Source organism: Empidonax traillii, unplaced genomic scaffold, assembly GCF_003031625.1.
Source record: "Empidonax traillii isolate 1590-97213 ecotype Southwest subspecies unplaced genomic scaffold, ASM303162v1 scaffold148:size1803964, whole genome shotgun sequence".
NCBI lineage: Eukaryota > Metazoa > Chordata > Aves > Passeriformes > Tyrannidae > Empidonax > Empidonax traillii.
Window position 1 is genome coordinate 578,392 of NW_020955341.1, and position 16,314 is coordinate 594,705.

General features: G+C 36.3%; 1 protein-coding gene across 5 annotated transcripts in view; it reads left to right on the top strand.

The window, feature by feature from the left end:
* SBF2 (SET binding factor 2) overlaps positions 1–16,314 on the top strand; it is a 254,794-nt gene that overhangs the window by 180,372 nt on the left and 58,108 nt on the right. For all 5 annotated transcript variants that reach the window (XM_027884520.1, XM_027884515.1, XM_027884518.1 and 2 more), the window contains exon 17: positions 3,254–3,322. In XM_027884520.1, coding sequence (XP_027740321.1) covers positions 3,254–3,322 — 69 coding nt within the window. The remainder of the gene's footprint in view (positions 1–3,253; positions 3,323–16,314) is intronic.

Here is a 16,314-nt window from a genome sequence, read left to right on the forward strand (position 1 = left end):
CTTTTCTCTGCTATTACCAGATTGCAGAGAGCATCTCAACTTAATGATGATATGTAATGCCTTGTTTTCCAAACAAAAGTTCAGGGCAGTACTTGTTCTTAAGTCAAGAGTGAGGAGAAGGGTTGCCTCTCCTCTCCAGAAGCTGAAGCCGCCCACCAGGTTCCAAAAGCCAGTCGGTGCTTCACCATAAACTGGCAGCTCCACGTGTCTGTCCAAGCAATCAGCATCTGTAACTTCCAAGCTGTCAGCTCTGCAATCTAATGACAATATATAACCCCCAGAGTTTTGCTGCATATTTAAAGCAAATTGACTGAAATGTAAATCACATGTGCTATTAAAGTATGTGATGTAAGGAAAAACATTCTCCTTTTATTATTCACTTGTCGATTCAGTACAGCAAAGCTATTTTAAATGTACATGAATTCCTCTAACACTTCCAATCTGCTACAGAGTTCAGCAACTGTCTGGATATATGATCAGTGTGGCCAGAACCGTGTGCCAGGATTTCACTCAATTAGGCGTGGATTCAAAGCAGTGCTCTGCACGTGGCACTGTGGAAGTCTCTATTTCACTGTCACAAGACACTGGTTTTAAGAGATTATTTGCTGAAAATAATTTCTGTTCCCCATATGTGTTTCAGCTTCATTTTGTGCAAATTAGGGGGAACAGCTTTAATTATTTTATGGTATTTGATTTGTGTACTTCTGTAGCAGCTGTAAGAGATATTTTTCACAAATGGTAAAGACATTATACATAAGGCAGCTGGATTGCTTTGTTTCAGGAGTCTAAATTAATTGCCTACAACACATATATGACATTTGCAGTACTTTAGTTTGCTTATAAAATCAAGAAGGTGAGATATCAGTGCAACATCTCTTTTAACTAAGGCATTATGTCTTACAGCTACAAAGCAGATAAAGAGTTAATTACTTACACTAATCTTAAAGCAGCATTTATTCCTAACTGAGATCACTTTCCATTCCTTGTCATGTACTGGAGAAGAAAACAATATATATACATAATACTTCCATACTACAAGTCCAGGGGGTACTGCTGACATAGAATATGTGGAGAATTTCATACTTGCAAGAAGGAATGGAAAAATAATTTAATGTGTTGTTTATATGGTGATGATATATATCTTCGAGACATATGTTAGCTCTTGGAATACTGAATGCTCTCTAGGTGAAGATACATTGCTCAGTTTTTATAAAGATATTTTTATGTATATTTTGGGTAAAAGCCCAAACTCTTGCAAATAATTTGAGCTGGGGGATTAAGTAGATAACTTGAAATTAAAGGATGGATCATTTTATACCTGGTCATAAATAAGCATGTACAGAAATAAGATATTTATTTCTTTGAAAGCTGTTGCTCATTCCCAATGGTTGTAAAGTCTCATTTTAAATGGGAAGTTTTGTTATTAAGTGAAAAAGCACTAACAATGTTTGTCATATATTTACATTAAACTAAAAATACATGTGCAAAATTCCGAATGGGGATTAAGAGTATGGATAACAATAGGAAATAATGCAGAAATTGAAAATTAAAAGCAGCTGAGGCTCTGTCCCTTAGTCTTATGTTTCTAACATCTTACAAACTCATTTGAGGATTTTAGATATATAGATATATATCTCACAATACTGAGGCGTCATTGAAACATATACTGAGTTTCTCAGTGCCCACTTTTCTTGCTGTTTTCCTCTACCAGACTGGAATGTGTCATGAAGTGTGAGCACTGGCACACCCCTTGTTGCCCACGTGTAGGCAGCACACATGCATTCATGCAGGGATAGACATGTTAAAACCTTCTGTGCAGAAATAAAACTCCACAGTTGTGAACTTGTTGTGTCCCTTTTCAGAATATGTATGTAAGTAGTTTTCTAAATGCTGCTATGCTTAACTGTAGTGGACATTGGTATTCTGTTTAAGTGAGGTTGGTTAAAGTAATAGAAGGTGAAGTATTTTTTATTGAAAAATCACAAAGGATTACATGGACTTTTAAATTATGAGAAACAAAATAGTCTTGTGATGAGTATTTTTGGTGTGTTGTTTTAAACCTGCAGTCCGTAGTCACCATTTAAGAAAGAAGAGTGAGGTGAATCCTAATGATCCTTAACATGCTTGTTCTTGTAATGTAGATTTTATATTTCTGCTATCACAGTTGTCTGGTGCCGGGTTTTTGCTATTTGCTCTGTGTTAGAGAACTCTTGATACAAGACGAAGGCATAAATGAAAAATCTGGCAGAGGAACACCTGAGTTATTTCAATTTTGGCGTTTGGTCAGATGTTATAGTTAATAGGAGTGTGGTTTCAGTTGGAGGGTGCCCACTGTAAGAATGGATGTTAAAAATACTAAAATGATTTGTACAACTGGAAATGTTGTACAATGGAGGGGCACAATGGTGATACATTTGTCTAGTAGAACTATCTGCATTATTGTATTCTTCAGTGTTGGCAGAAAGAGCTAATGAAAAAGCATCTAACCACGTTTATAAAAGTATAATTTTTAACTCTTGTTGGATTTTTTTTTTTTTTTAAAGTCTTAAAAATTCAAGTAGTTTGTTTTTTAAATATTAAGTTGCATTCCAATTCTGGTTTCTTTTAAAGAACTTCCGTAATAAAATCACTACTTTCATCAGTGCAATTATGAGTTGATTTACTTTGGCATACCCTTCTCAGCCTGGAGAGACACAAATGACACACTTGACTGTTGAATGAGGCATTCAGATTGTGAAGAGAATGGGTTTTCATCTTCTTTTAAAGTTAACCTTGTGCCAAAGTTTTCTAGAGGCTGTGGAGGTGATTATTTCATATTACATAAATGTCACTTCCTTCATGTAAACGTTTCGAAAGTGCATTCCTTGGTCATCACATCACTTCCATTTTAGTCAGATCTTCTGTTGACCCAAATGAAAGGAAGCTATCTTTTATTCTTTCCTAAATGAGGAATTCTTCCATTTTCATGTGTAAACTACGGTGGTGAAATTGTATTCCAACCATGGGAGTGAGAAATCCACTAATAAATTTCTTAAATGGGAAAAAATCGTAGCAATACCTGTCTGGGAGAAATCGTGAGGAGATATGTATGTGTACACACACATAAATACACGTTATTCTTACATGATATCGAGTTGCTAAAAGTTTCGGGTGTCAGAAGGGTGTTAGAGGCACTCCAGAAGGCAGAGATGAAATTATAAAGCGTAACATAGAAAATGGTTTTGCTTATTTTCTTCGTATGTTTCTCTTGCAGGATTGTTCATCTTCAGAGGAATACAACATCGCTGCAGCCTTGCTGCCTCTGACGACTGCCTTCTATAGGGTGAGTTTGTATTGAAAACAACTGCTGTCTTGTATATTTTTTTATTACATACATTGTTAAGATAGAGAAAGGGATGACATGAGATTCATCACAGGTAGGAAGATTCATTCTAAAATTCACTGATGTCAATGGAAGTTGTTGACCGGACTGTTATGGACAGTGCTGCAGAATTACACTTACCGATGTTGGCCCATGATGATTGTGATGCAGGTACCCAGAAATAAATGCAGGCTTATGTGACCAGTTAGAGAATTATCACTGAATTATATTTAGTCACTAAAATAATTGAAAATAATAATTTCTGGTGTTACTGTGTCAAAACTGTATATTGGGGTACCATTTTCTTTAATTCAGCACGTTAAACCTTGGCCAAAATGTACATGTAAAGTTTTCAGTCTGTATAGTTGCTAAGTCTGGAGAATATTATGAGTGGCTTGTTTTAACTGCATATTTGTGTTTAGTTTCTTGTGTTGTCGTTTGGTTTGGGGCTTTTTTTGAGGGGGGAGAGTACATAGTGTTTAATGGTGGCAAAATATAATAAATATGAGAACGCAGATAATGCAAATTCTTCAATAACTATTTCAAAAACATACCTCTTGTATGTTAGTATGGCTGTATTTATTCCAGTGTCCCAATACAGAAGTGTTTTCACCACCTTTGGGTAGTTCAAGTCCTGCTTTTAAGGGTGTACGTCTCTGAGGAGATAAATGCAGAATGTGGACTTGCTTGCTTGCGATATTACATAATCCTTGTTTAATGTAAATATTCTTATACAACCCAGCTTGAGAAATATATGTTTAATCTTTGGTAATTGGTACATTATGATACTACTACAGCAGTTACTGTGACAGTTTAGCTAGACATTAATAAAATGATAGAAATTGAAAAATACAACCTTCCGTCCTTCAGATGGTGTGTGAGGCATTTATGAGTAGCCATAAATAAAATGCAAACAATTTTCTCTTTTAGCTGAATAGAAACTAAGGTTTTTGCAACAGTAAGATGAGAAATAAATCAGTAATTTTAAATTTAGATTATACATCCTAATCAAAAAATTTCTGGTTTTTTTAAATTAAAAATAGATTCTGACATGTAGTTTTAGGAATAAAAAATGTGGAACTTTACCAGTCAAAGAACACAGAAACATCTGCTGAGGATGAGAGAAATTTTGACAAAGTTAAATGTATAGAAAATATTGTGAAATCTCTTATTTAAACTTGTACTTAACAACATATATGGAGCATAAAGTGGTAGGTGTGTTTTTTTTTCTTCTAATCATTTTAGCTGAAAAAATTTTATTTAAATGGGTTTTATTTTAGAGCTGTACATAATACCTCAAGACTGCTTTTGGGGAAGAGTCTACAAAGTATTCTCATTCTCTTATATGAGTTAGCATAGTGAGATATTAAATTTTTCAATCCCAGCAAATAAACTCTCTCCCATCTTTAATTATTAGTACATCTTTCTCTGTCCCCTCTCTTTTGAGGCCCTGAGGAACAGAATTGTGAGTTGTTTCTCCTTTGTTGCTGCCACTAATACTTAATTTGGAGAAAGAGCTAATGAGCTGTAGAAATTTCCCATTTCCCTGTTTTACCCTTACTACCTCATTAACTCTACATTATCATAAAACTTCAGTTTTGTTTCATTTTCTTATTTTTAACTCTGCTAATAAAAATAACCAAGAGAGTCTACATACCTTGAGAGGTACAGAGGGTATTTTGGGGTGTTGTAGCAGTTTGGTTAGTTTCCACATTTGGTGAAGTTTAAACAAATAGGGGGGGGGAAAAGAACACAGTAAAAAAAGCTTTTCTTTAATGACAGATCATAAGTGTTGAAATAAACTTAAGTAAGTTTTGATTTCACCATCAAGAAGAGCAAAAAGCTGGATTGAATACAGAATATATTTAAGTCATTTTTTCTATACATTTGTATTTTTTAGTAGAGGTACCGAGATCTCACACCATTTCTCTCACAAAAAGTTCTCTGAAATCTTTTTTTAATACCCCAGTCCCATACTTACTATTTAACTCTAAAGCTGTACACTCAGGAATCTGTGAGTCCACGGATGGAAGAGGCACGTTGAGGTCTTTTAATGTTTCCTGACCTGAATTAAAAATTAATATAACCTGACTATTAACTTGCAAAAGCCAGCTGTTAATGCATAATAGAAAAAGAATTTTGTTTTTCCCAGATCTAATCCTCAGGTTCAGTGATGGTCCCCTTTGGTATGTCCCATTAGATACAATTCTTTGGCAAAAGTACTTATTTTGGTATAAAACTATTTATACTAAACACAAACTGACATGTTGTTCAGGACATAAAATCATTAGAAAATCTTCACAGTGATTAGTTAAAATTGAGATTAACATTTGAAGGCTCAGTTTGGAATTTGAGTTAAAAATCACACTTTTAAAAGCATTCTTCAGTTTCTCTGGAGGTTTTCAAAACTCTGTCGTAGACTAGAGTGAAAATGTTCTACCTGGCATGAACCTGTGTTTCAGTGTGCACACCTGTCTTACCCCTGCTGTGTGATTGTGTTCACTCTTTCCAAAGGCGAAGCAGTGCTTGGCAGTGTGTACTGGAGAGCGACCAGGCAGAGAGGGACCTGGGGGTACTGACTGACAGCAGCTGAACATGAGCCAGCAGTGTGCCCAGATGGCCAGGAAGGCCAATGGCATCCTGGCCTGTATCGGGAACGGTGTGACCAGCAGGAGCAGGGAAGTGATCCTTCCCCTGTACTGGGCACTGGTGAGGTCACACCTGGTGTGCTGGGACACACAATTTAGGAAGGGTATTGAAGCACTGAAATGTGTCCAGAGAAGGCCAACCAGGCTGGTGAAGGGACTTGAGCACAAGTCCTATGAGGAGAGGCTGAGGGAGCTGGGGTTGTTTAGCCTGGAGGAGGCTCAGGGGTGACCTCATCAGTCTCTACAACTCCCTGAGAGGAGGTTGTAGCCAGATGGGGGTCGGTCTCTTCTCCCAGGCAGCTATCAGTAAGACAAGAGTGCACAGGCTTAAGCTCTACCAGGGAGGTTTAGGTTGGACATTAGGAAAAAGACCTTTCAGAGAGAGTGACTTGATATTGGAGTGGGCTGCCCAGAGAGGTGATGGAGTCACCATCCCTGGAGATATTTAAGAAGAGACTGGATGTGGCACTCAGTGCCATGGGCTAGTTGACAAGGTGGTATTGGGTCAAAGGGTGGACTCAGTGATCTCAGAGGTCTTTTCCAACCTAATTGATTCTGCAATTCTGTGAAATAGGTATTTTACCAACTATGTTCGCTATAGAATTTTGATGGGAAATTATGATGGGATTTTGTGTTACAGCATTTTATTGTTAATGTAATTCCTGTTGCTCCAAGTGAAGTAATAAAAAGTTACACAACATGGCAGTTCCTTTACAAAAGGACTGTTGTTTATATGAAATGTTAAGTTTCATTTTATTTATCTAAGACAACGCACAAAGAAACAATTAATTCTTCTTCCTATATAACCTTACTGTATGTGACCACATGTAGTGCAGCCACCAAGTGTTTGAGGCATATAAATAATGAGAAAGATGTGATTTTGTATGAGTTCAGCAGAAAGAAAATGAGTAGCAAGAGAAACGTACTCCTAGAGGTGATGTTAGTAAGATTCTGGAATGGTTGTCTCACAAAGTAGTCAATGCAGTATGATTGAGGTATTTTAAAATATTCTTGGGAAAACAGCAAAAAATTTATAGAAAAGAACAAGCTTGCATGATGTAACTGGTCTTGTCTTAAAGTCTTAGCTTTGTAAAAACTAGGCTAGGGTATTTCTACAGAGATCCAATTAAAATTACAAGAAACATCACGCAGTGTACAGCACGCTATGAGCTCTTGGGATGTCTGGTGAAATTTCAGAATTCTCCCTGAAGTCTGGTGAGTGATCTATTGTGAAACTTGATCAGGCAGGATTTGATCGCACTCTTCACTCATTGCTGATGGGATTAAATTCGTAGACAGGAAGTCAGCACTGGTTGCATATTTGTGGCCTGGAGTAATAATTGAATTTTTCTTGAAAAAATAGTCACAATGCTTTTTAAAAATTTTAAATATTGGACACAAGCTGTTAGCAAAATGTGACTCATCAGTGACAGTGGACTTTGGTGTGTACTGTTAATGTCACAAAAACAAACAAATTTTTGCTTCTGAGTTAGAAAAAGGTTTTAGTTTACCATTAGTAATACTGTTGGAATTTTGTTTAAAATTGAAACAATATAAATAAGAAGTATTTATACATGAAGATAAAAGAATTTTTCCATGTTTTCTCGGTACGGATGACCCATGCCTATTCGGTATGCGGTCATTTCTGCTGTGTATAAAGTACAAATGGAGTATTCCTTGGTGCTGCAGGAAAAAAAGGTCTTTTTCTACATGTGGGAGGAAAGGACAAGATGAAAAGGACATATTTTAATCGTGTTTTCAGTTTATTACCTCATCAAGGAAGACAATTTGACGATTGTATAATTGGCATCATCAAATTCCGGGGGTTTGGATTCCCAGTTTCAGTTCAGAGTCTCTGCCAAGGTGGCGAGGTGTGGTGTACAGCATGCTGTGTTTCTGGAAGGTTCAGTGTGCAACCAGAGGGATGATCAGTGGCAGGCACCCCTTCCAGCCGCTGCACAACAGGCAGAGGGAGCAAAAACTGTGTCCTCACTGCTGTCCCATGGCAAGTCACAGCCGGAGGCCACTTCTTCATCTGCCCTCCCTTTGCAACTAAGGTGATGTTTGACAGTATGATCAAACATTTTTTTTCAATCCCTCAACTACTGTAGGACCTGAATCTGCAGGTTATAATACCATTTTTTAAGTTTATGGGGTGTTTTTGAAAATTTATAAATAAAATTTTATGGTCCAACTGTGTATAATCATCTGTGTTTCCATACCTTTCTAAGTATCTTATGTACATAGTACATAGTAACAAAGCTGCAAATTTTTATTATGTGGCCTTCAGAGGTGTTTGAATAAAGGAAGTGGCATAATAAAAATATACTATTGTGACAGTCAAGTTTGCTCTGAATGAATGAAACATGATGAATGGGCTTCCCTGTTTTAGAGACAGACATTTCTTTGAATTGCAGTAGCCAGAGCAGTATGATACTATAGAATCGCAGATACTTACTTTAAATTTCTGAGCCAGTTGTTGTTTTGAATGGCTTGTTGTACATTTGGATTGTGCTGATGTAGTTTCATCGAAAATAACCCAAATGAGGTAGACTGTTTTTCAGTTTAGGTGTCTTACATTAAGATTGACATCTGTCATTTAGCATAATGCAGCAAGATGCACTGGGAACTGCTTCATCATTTTTATGTTCTTAAATTATGTAACTCTTGTGAAGGAGAGAAAGATTGGGGGGAAGGGGTTTTTTATTTATTTTCTTTCATTTTAATGCTTCGCAGCTATAAAATTTCCAATAAAAGTTCAGTTGGATGCTACTCCTGATTTTATCCTAGAACTCGAAATAAAATACAAGAGAAATATTTTGCAGACTGGGACTAACAGGAATCCTTAGGATATGCTATCTTTTGGCTGTTTATCTATATTCATCACTCCATGTGCCTATGCCTTTCTTTACTGAGAAGAAATAAAATTTCATAAAATAGGAGGCTTCCTTTTTTCAGTGTTTTTAGAGATTACCAAAATTTGGTAAATCATTTTAATTAAAACTTTTGAATATAATACAGTACATTTATTCATGTCATCTTACAAATTGTCCTGGTAGCATTTTCAAGATGAAAATGATTTTAGTTCAGGTTTATGGGAAGTAAGCCTTGTTTAATTTTTTTTTTATAATCTTCCAGGCAAGTACAAAATTGTGATTTAAGTAAAAAAAATTGAAGTTAATAATAAAACACGAAACTGTTATTATTCCATGATAAGACATCGATAGAAATAATTCTAGGGTTTTCCCTAGTGAAATATAATATGTTCTTTTGCATAGTATAATAATAATATGAAAGTAATTTGAGTGTATACTTTTCTAGCTGAAATGGATTACCAAGTTTCAGTAACAGTTACATCAGATGCTCAGTGAAAGAAAGCCTTTACTCCTTGAAATACCTGAATAAATGACCACTTTACTCCAGAGCCTGTTAGGTGTGGGAAGAGTTCCCAGTTAGAAGGATAAGGCCTTTCTCTCAAGATTGAAAGCAGTATTAGAGAAATTCAGAATAGTTTATAGTATTTTAACTATTATGATCAATCACTTTTGCAAGAGAGGCCCAATTCAAGGTTAATTATGTAACAGAAGCATCATTAGCTGAAATGTGCTGTCTGTTGTGGAGCATCAGCTACAAAGCCACAGGGAAGTTACCCAATGAAAGGCTGATGTGGAAATTTGTGATGATGGGTGAAGAGAGGATTCCATTTTTATGTCTTTGGCAGGCAGATTTTACAATTAATACCAGCTGGAATCAGTGGAATATTGATCCAACTGTACTGTGGAAAACAGTGAAAAATTTGGTACTAATATTATCTCTGCTACTTCATAACAATATTATATTAGTCATTATTTTAGAATTTGTGTAAATACTGGGGAAATGCATAAAGTTATTGGATGATACAGTTGATTTTGAAAAGCAAAATTAGTGCGGTTTTCTACCTTTACCATGAGTTTTGATTCGTAACTTCTATTCCTGCACAACTATGTAATGCACAACTATGCCCAAGTAATTCTTATAATCATCAGCATGATCAGCCTTCTAGGAAGCCAGAAAGACTTTCTGTAATGTGTTAGCTTTCTATACTGAAATATTTTCATTCTTACACCTAGTTACTGTATTTCCTTCCAAAAGTTCCTGTCCTACTCTGGTGAGTTTACATTGAAGTCACTTCTACTTTAAAATTCTCCACACTTGAATTGCTGGCTTTAATTTAGGAAACTCCCATCATGAAAGACTTCCTTTATTGTCTTGGCAAGAAGTTTTGTCTGCTTCCATTAATTTTCTTCTTGTATCTCTATCCTGCCAGTTCTGATACTATCTTAGTCTATGGAAATGTTTTTGTGACTGAAATAGTATTAAGCACCATTATTTTTAGTACTAAACTTATTTGTATTTATCCATTCTCAGAATGTTAATCCCTTCAATATAGAAAAACATGAAGTTGCCCGCTTAAAAACAGGAAGAACATGCCTGTATCATACAGTGGATAATATGAAAGAAGCTGAACCACAAAAGAGAATGTACATAGGCACACTTTGTGGTTTCTGGCTTTTACATACATAGCTCTTCTAAAACAGACAAGAGTGAATTGAAGATCATCACACAGGAGAGAAAAAGGCTTTCTCTGCAAGACTTCAAATGAAGTAATAAGTATTAAAAGAACATATATCAGCCTTCAGCATTGGATTTTGCTGTTCTTTCACTATCAGAGCTTCTTTATGTCAGCATAGTCTGTATTGTTTCAACTGCAGATACCGGCCTGGTTTGTTAGGAGAAAGTGAGTGGTAATGTGGGTGGAAAGTGTAAAAGGGCATGAAAAGCCTGCCCTGTTTAGCAGGGGTAGGGTTGGGTGTTAATCCCTTCAGGTTATTCATGTTTTCTAAGGGAAAAAAATATGTGTTTGCTCTTTAGCTTGTGGTCAGTTAGACTTCTAACTGACTAGCTCTTTATCTTGTGGTCAGTTAGACTTCTGGCAATACTGCAATTAAAAACATCATGCAGTATGTTTTAAGTACAAGATGGATATTAAATCTTAATTAAATGTGTAAAATGCTTTTCCAAGTATCATCTTGTTTCTTCATTCAGACATCTTGCTCGTTTTGCACATATTCAAGTTAACAGGCAAAAGTGTGATTAAGGGCATTTTACAATATTATCAAGTTGTGTATATTGGCATTATTTGCATTCCTGGAAAATCCAGGAGCCCTAACTGTGGACCAGAACTGCTGGGCTTGCTTCTGTACAAAAGAACAGAAAGATGATGATACTTATCCTCAAGAGCTTACAATATGTATTTAAAATTAGTGATAATACTTGAAGCCAGACAGTGTGAGACATTGGAAGGAAGTTGTGGCGTCATCATTGTTGTTCATGATTCATAATAGTCATCATTATTCATAATAGTCATCATTATTGTTGGTGATTCTGTCCACCAGTAAATTAATTATGGCTAAAGTCTTTGTAGACATGACCTAAAAGGAGTATTTTATTGAATTTTGAGAGAGGATAATGTGGTTACTTGGCAGGTGCTTATGAATATGAGTGGGGTCATGGAAGAGAATTTTTAAGGCGATGGTCAAAGTTCTGTCGATATTTCCAAACAATCTTCCAGTTAAGGGTTTTTATTACATCCATTAAAAGTTATTTTCTTATAAGTAATATAGTTCAGTAAATTATTTTTGTAAAAGCAAACATACTTTTTAAGTTAAAATAGGAATCTAAGGGTTCTTGTTAGCTACGACTGAGAGGTTTTGCAGTATCACTTGCAAACACAAACGCTGAAATATGATCTTTAATCCTTACAATTTTAATTTATGCAGTTTAATTTTGAATGGACACATAATACATTCAGTAGAACAGATCTTATGTCTGTGCAGGAAGAGAAATATCGCACTTCCCTAACTATTTTTAGGTCAGGGGTGGGAGGGGAAATCAAACCTGGAAGAAATGAAACAGAGAGGTATAATATGACAGTATATGGCATATTAGTAGGAGAGACTATCTAGAGGATTTTTTAAATATGTTTCTCTACAAGGAATTTTGGAAATCAGTTACTGTAGTAGCTTTGCTCTGTTGAAGAAGCTGGCTTTCCCAGAATGATAACATCATGGGAAACATGGAAGAGAACTTTGCAATCTGTAATTCCTTTCCTTAGTGGTTTGTGGGAGGAAGTGCTTGGTCAGGGAAAAAACCCCAAACAATTAAAATAAGATGTTATGATAAATTTTATAGTAAATGCTCAGTTCTGTAACTGAGGAACTGATCCACTATCTCCTAGAATAAACAGAAAACTTTCCATTGTATTTCCGCTGTTATTGGATCACATCATTTGTGACTATTCCTGATTTCACTTGAGCTCATTTTCTAGTCATGATAGGAACTCTGGTTTAAGTGTAACAATTTTAATTTACTTATAGCCCATCTCTTTACGTTGTTACTTCTAGGAGGGATTACAGTGTTACAGAAATTCTGATTCACTTAGAATTTTCACCATGAAGGAATTTCTGGTGGTTTAATTAAAAGTTTTGGTGAAACTTCTGACCTTAAGCTGTAGGAATGTAAATGAAGTAACAGAGTCCCGGGCATTTTCCATATGTGTAAGTTCAGCTTCTCCTCCTGATCACTACGTCCCTGTCCCAGTAGAATGGAACTTAATTTTCTAAATAAAAATACAATTTCTTTAGTTGAATTTGGTTTCATTGTAGCATTATTAACTGTCGTGATCTGAGCAGCATTATGTTACATTTCCAAGAGAGAGAAAATGCTTACAGATGGCCAGGAAGAGAAGCTGCTGATAAATTTCTGTATTTTGTCTAATTTTGTGTGAATTTCTGTGTTACCATCTTAGATATCTCATCAACAATTTGAACTGGATGTGACCAAAGAATTGAGGTGTCGCAAATGCTTTTCTGTCTTACACTCTTTCCTTACACATTATTATCCCAGCGATTCAAACCCATAATTGCAGTTTCTATCTCCTACTCATGTTTTTGTCCTTTTATGATTTACTGCTTCTACATCCTTTGTGGTAGTACCTCCAGTTGAAATTCCTGGTAGGATCCTCTTCTTTGCCTCCTCTCCTTTGCTCCTGGCTTTCTGAATACCACATCAGCTCTTTGTCATTAGTTCATAACACCCTGCCAGTAGGAATTTACTGGGTGGATGTGCAGCTCTCCTCTTCCTCGTGCACTGCACGTGCCATAACTGGATCTTGTCATTTGGCAGAATTGTTCCTTACAGTGCCCTGCTCTGTAAGGCACTTGCATTCAGCACCTCCACAATCATTTTCTTTGCCTGTTGGTCAGACTGGATCTTTTGGTCTCTCAAATGACTTGGAGTGCAAAAAGTTCAGTTTTCTTCTCCTTACTTTCAGAATTCTTCCTAATATTGCACTTCCTGGTTTTGCCCATCCTCTCTCTCTCACCTTCTGAACCATGTAGTATATAATTTGTCTTGCCATGATGAGATCTACAACTGTTCTAGTTTTATTAATTTGCAATTTATATTCTATATTGTAGCCTTACATCTTTCTAATTTGCTCATCCTGTTCTTGAGGGCTACTTGAGGACTATTGTTTTACTGGTTTCTTCAGATAGAGGAATGCTGTATGTCAAGAGAACTTCAGAGTATTCTGCCCCTGAAGACAGAGAAAGCTGCCACAGAAGAAGGAACGTAGTAATTAAAGAAATACTTCGGGGGATTACTTAGATGCTCTATTTAGCTGGGCTTACCTATCAGGTCATCAATAATTCTAAGAACCACTATCTGAATATAAATAAAAAACCATAAACTTGTGAGATTTACAGGGTTTCTTTGGTTCTGAGCACAGACCTGGGGAACAGCTTTGTTGCTGCCAATGCCATCGTTCCAATGCAGTCACAAGCGCACACGCTCACTGCTGAGCCACCTGATGCCAAAGGAATATGATGACATTTTAGAAGATTTTCAGAATAGCTGTGGCACTATTTAAAATACTCCTCAGATGGATTCAACACTGCAACTGAGAATTTGTGAAATCTGTAACTTACTAATGGATTTAAACTGTGGTGAATAGTGTAATGGTAATCTCTATAATGGAATTACATTTGAAAAAAAAGAAATAAAACTTTAATGTACTGTATACTAGGGGAAAAAAATCAACCTATTTCTTACCTGCTTCTTGGATCCTAACCTTATTTAGAATTGTAAAGTTCTGGTATGAAAATGTCTTCTCTCTTTTTTTGTGGGATCTGAACATACTTCATTCTAGATGACTTTAGTTTCCTTTCCTTCTGTGTGTAACAGAACTTTTAAAATATCTTTGGTATCTCTTTGGAGAAAGAGGTTTGTTATTATGCACATTATTTAATGTTACATGGAACTTTGTGTTAGCATGTATCTGTCTATCTTGATACATCTATATAGAAATGTGAGATATTCTGCATGGCTTTAAGTAATTACATGAACTTCAGGAATCCAGGGTTAGAGACCATGAGTAATTTGATGTTTAAGTGACTTTTGCCAGAAAATGTATACAGTAAATAAAGCTCCATCCAGAATTACATCCCATTTTTGCAAAATTCTAGAATTCTATTGCCCTCTGCTGGTTTAATGTACCTGTCTGTGATTTGGTAGCACTGAAATATTAGTGAATTGACCTTCCTTTTATTTTTCATGGTGAAATAATAGTAGATGAACAGTGTAATGAACTGCTTTGCTACTAATTTTATTTTAAAATAGAAATCGACCTTGGGTCCTATCTGGTTTGGTGGCTTTCTGAAGGTGAAAGAGGTGGCAAAATTGGTTTGTTGGGTTTTTTTCTGAGGTTTTCAGGTTTGATTTAGAATTTCATCTTTGTTTTTCTTAGGCAGTAAAAATAAAAACTTTTAAAAAAAATTAACAGAAACTTCACAGTTCCTACTTTATGCTTTTATGACCTCTCTCCACATTTATGTGTACAATACATGTGGGTATAATTTTATACTTTAGACCAAATTGGAAAACCATTGGTTGAATTGCATTTTTTGGCAGATGTTATCCATGCAGCACACAGTCAGACTTGGAAACGTGTTCATACACACTTATATTTGTTTGAATATGTGCATGTAATGGCTTTAAAGTGAAAGAGGGTAGATTTTGGAATAGATATTAAGAATTAATTGTTTATTGTAGGGGTGGTGAGACTCTGGAGGAGGTGATTACCCAGAGAATCTGTGGATACCCCATCCTTGGAAGTGTTCAAGGCCAGGCTGGGTGGGGCTCTGAGCAACCTGGTCATGGCAGGGCTGTTGGAAGACTGACATGATCTTTAGGGTCTCTTCCAACCCAAAGCATTCTGTGATTCTGTGGTGTTTGTACAGTGTCATGTGGTGTTGTCTGCAAGTAATATGTGGATAAGGTCAGTCGATGTAGGTTGATCCAGTTGGACAACTTGGAAGTCTTTTTGGACTTACCAGGTGTCTGTGTGGGCACAACATAGATCTGAATGCAGGACTGGCTCATAGAATGGGTTCATGTAAAAACTTAGTTTACACTGTCGTGGGCAGGGGCAGCGCGTTTCCTACAGCAAGTGGTGCCAATTACTGCTATACAATAGGTGGTAATTGACTGAGTGTCTGCATAAAACAGCTCCTGGACAGCGAGTGACCCTTTCAATTAGCAGTGCACTGTGTCCTGGATGATCCAACAGCTCACACTTGCAGGCTTCCAGGGATAGCCTTAACCAATACAGGAGAGGAAGCGCTGTGATCCTTTGGTATGCAGAGGTGTTGCAAGAGCTTTCTCACAGAGGTCAAAGGGATAACCCACAGCCAGTGATTCCTCAAGAAGCTGAGGAGGAAGCTATTCTTTGCATTCAGCAGCAACCTCCTTCTCATTTCTTTTCCTTCCTTTTCTCACCAAGTATACACGAACCAATAACTTGGACTGTAAGTTGGAGACAGAAATCTACTTTATTTCTGAAATAAACTGGATTTCTGTAGAGAAGGGCCCTGTTGAGTCTGCCTCTTCATTTCCATGCAGCAAAACTGTGTGATAAAAGAGCAGTCTCGGGTATATTTATATTCTGGTTTTTACTCTTTTTGTTTTGAAGATCTTTTTCCAACTTCACAATCAATAACTGCATCCTTTGTTTTATTAGAATAAACTTGCTTTCTTCTTTAACTTCTGTGGTGTAAAGGATAGTAACTGATAAGTGATCAGCACGACACATGCTTTTCTTTTTTCAGAAACAAGCAATCTAGATAATATAATGTCATAGAGAGCTCTTTGAAGACCTGCACCTCACAGCAAGTTTGGGAGTCTTACAGTTGGTGCATATTTTTTACT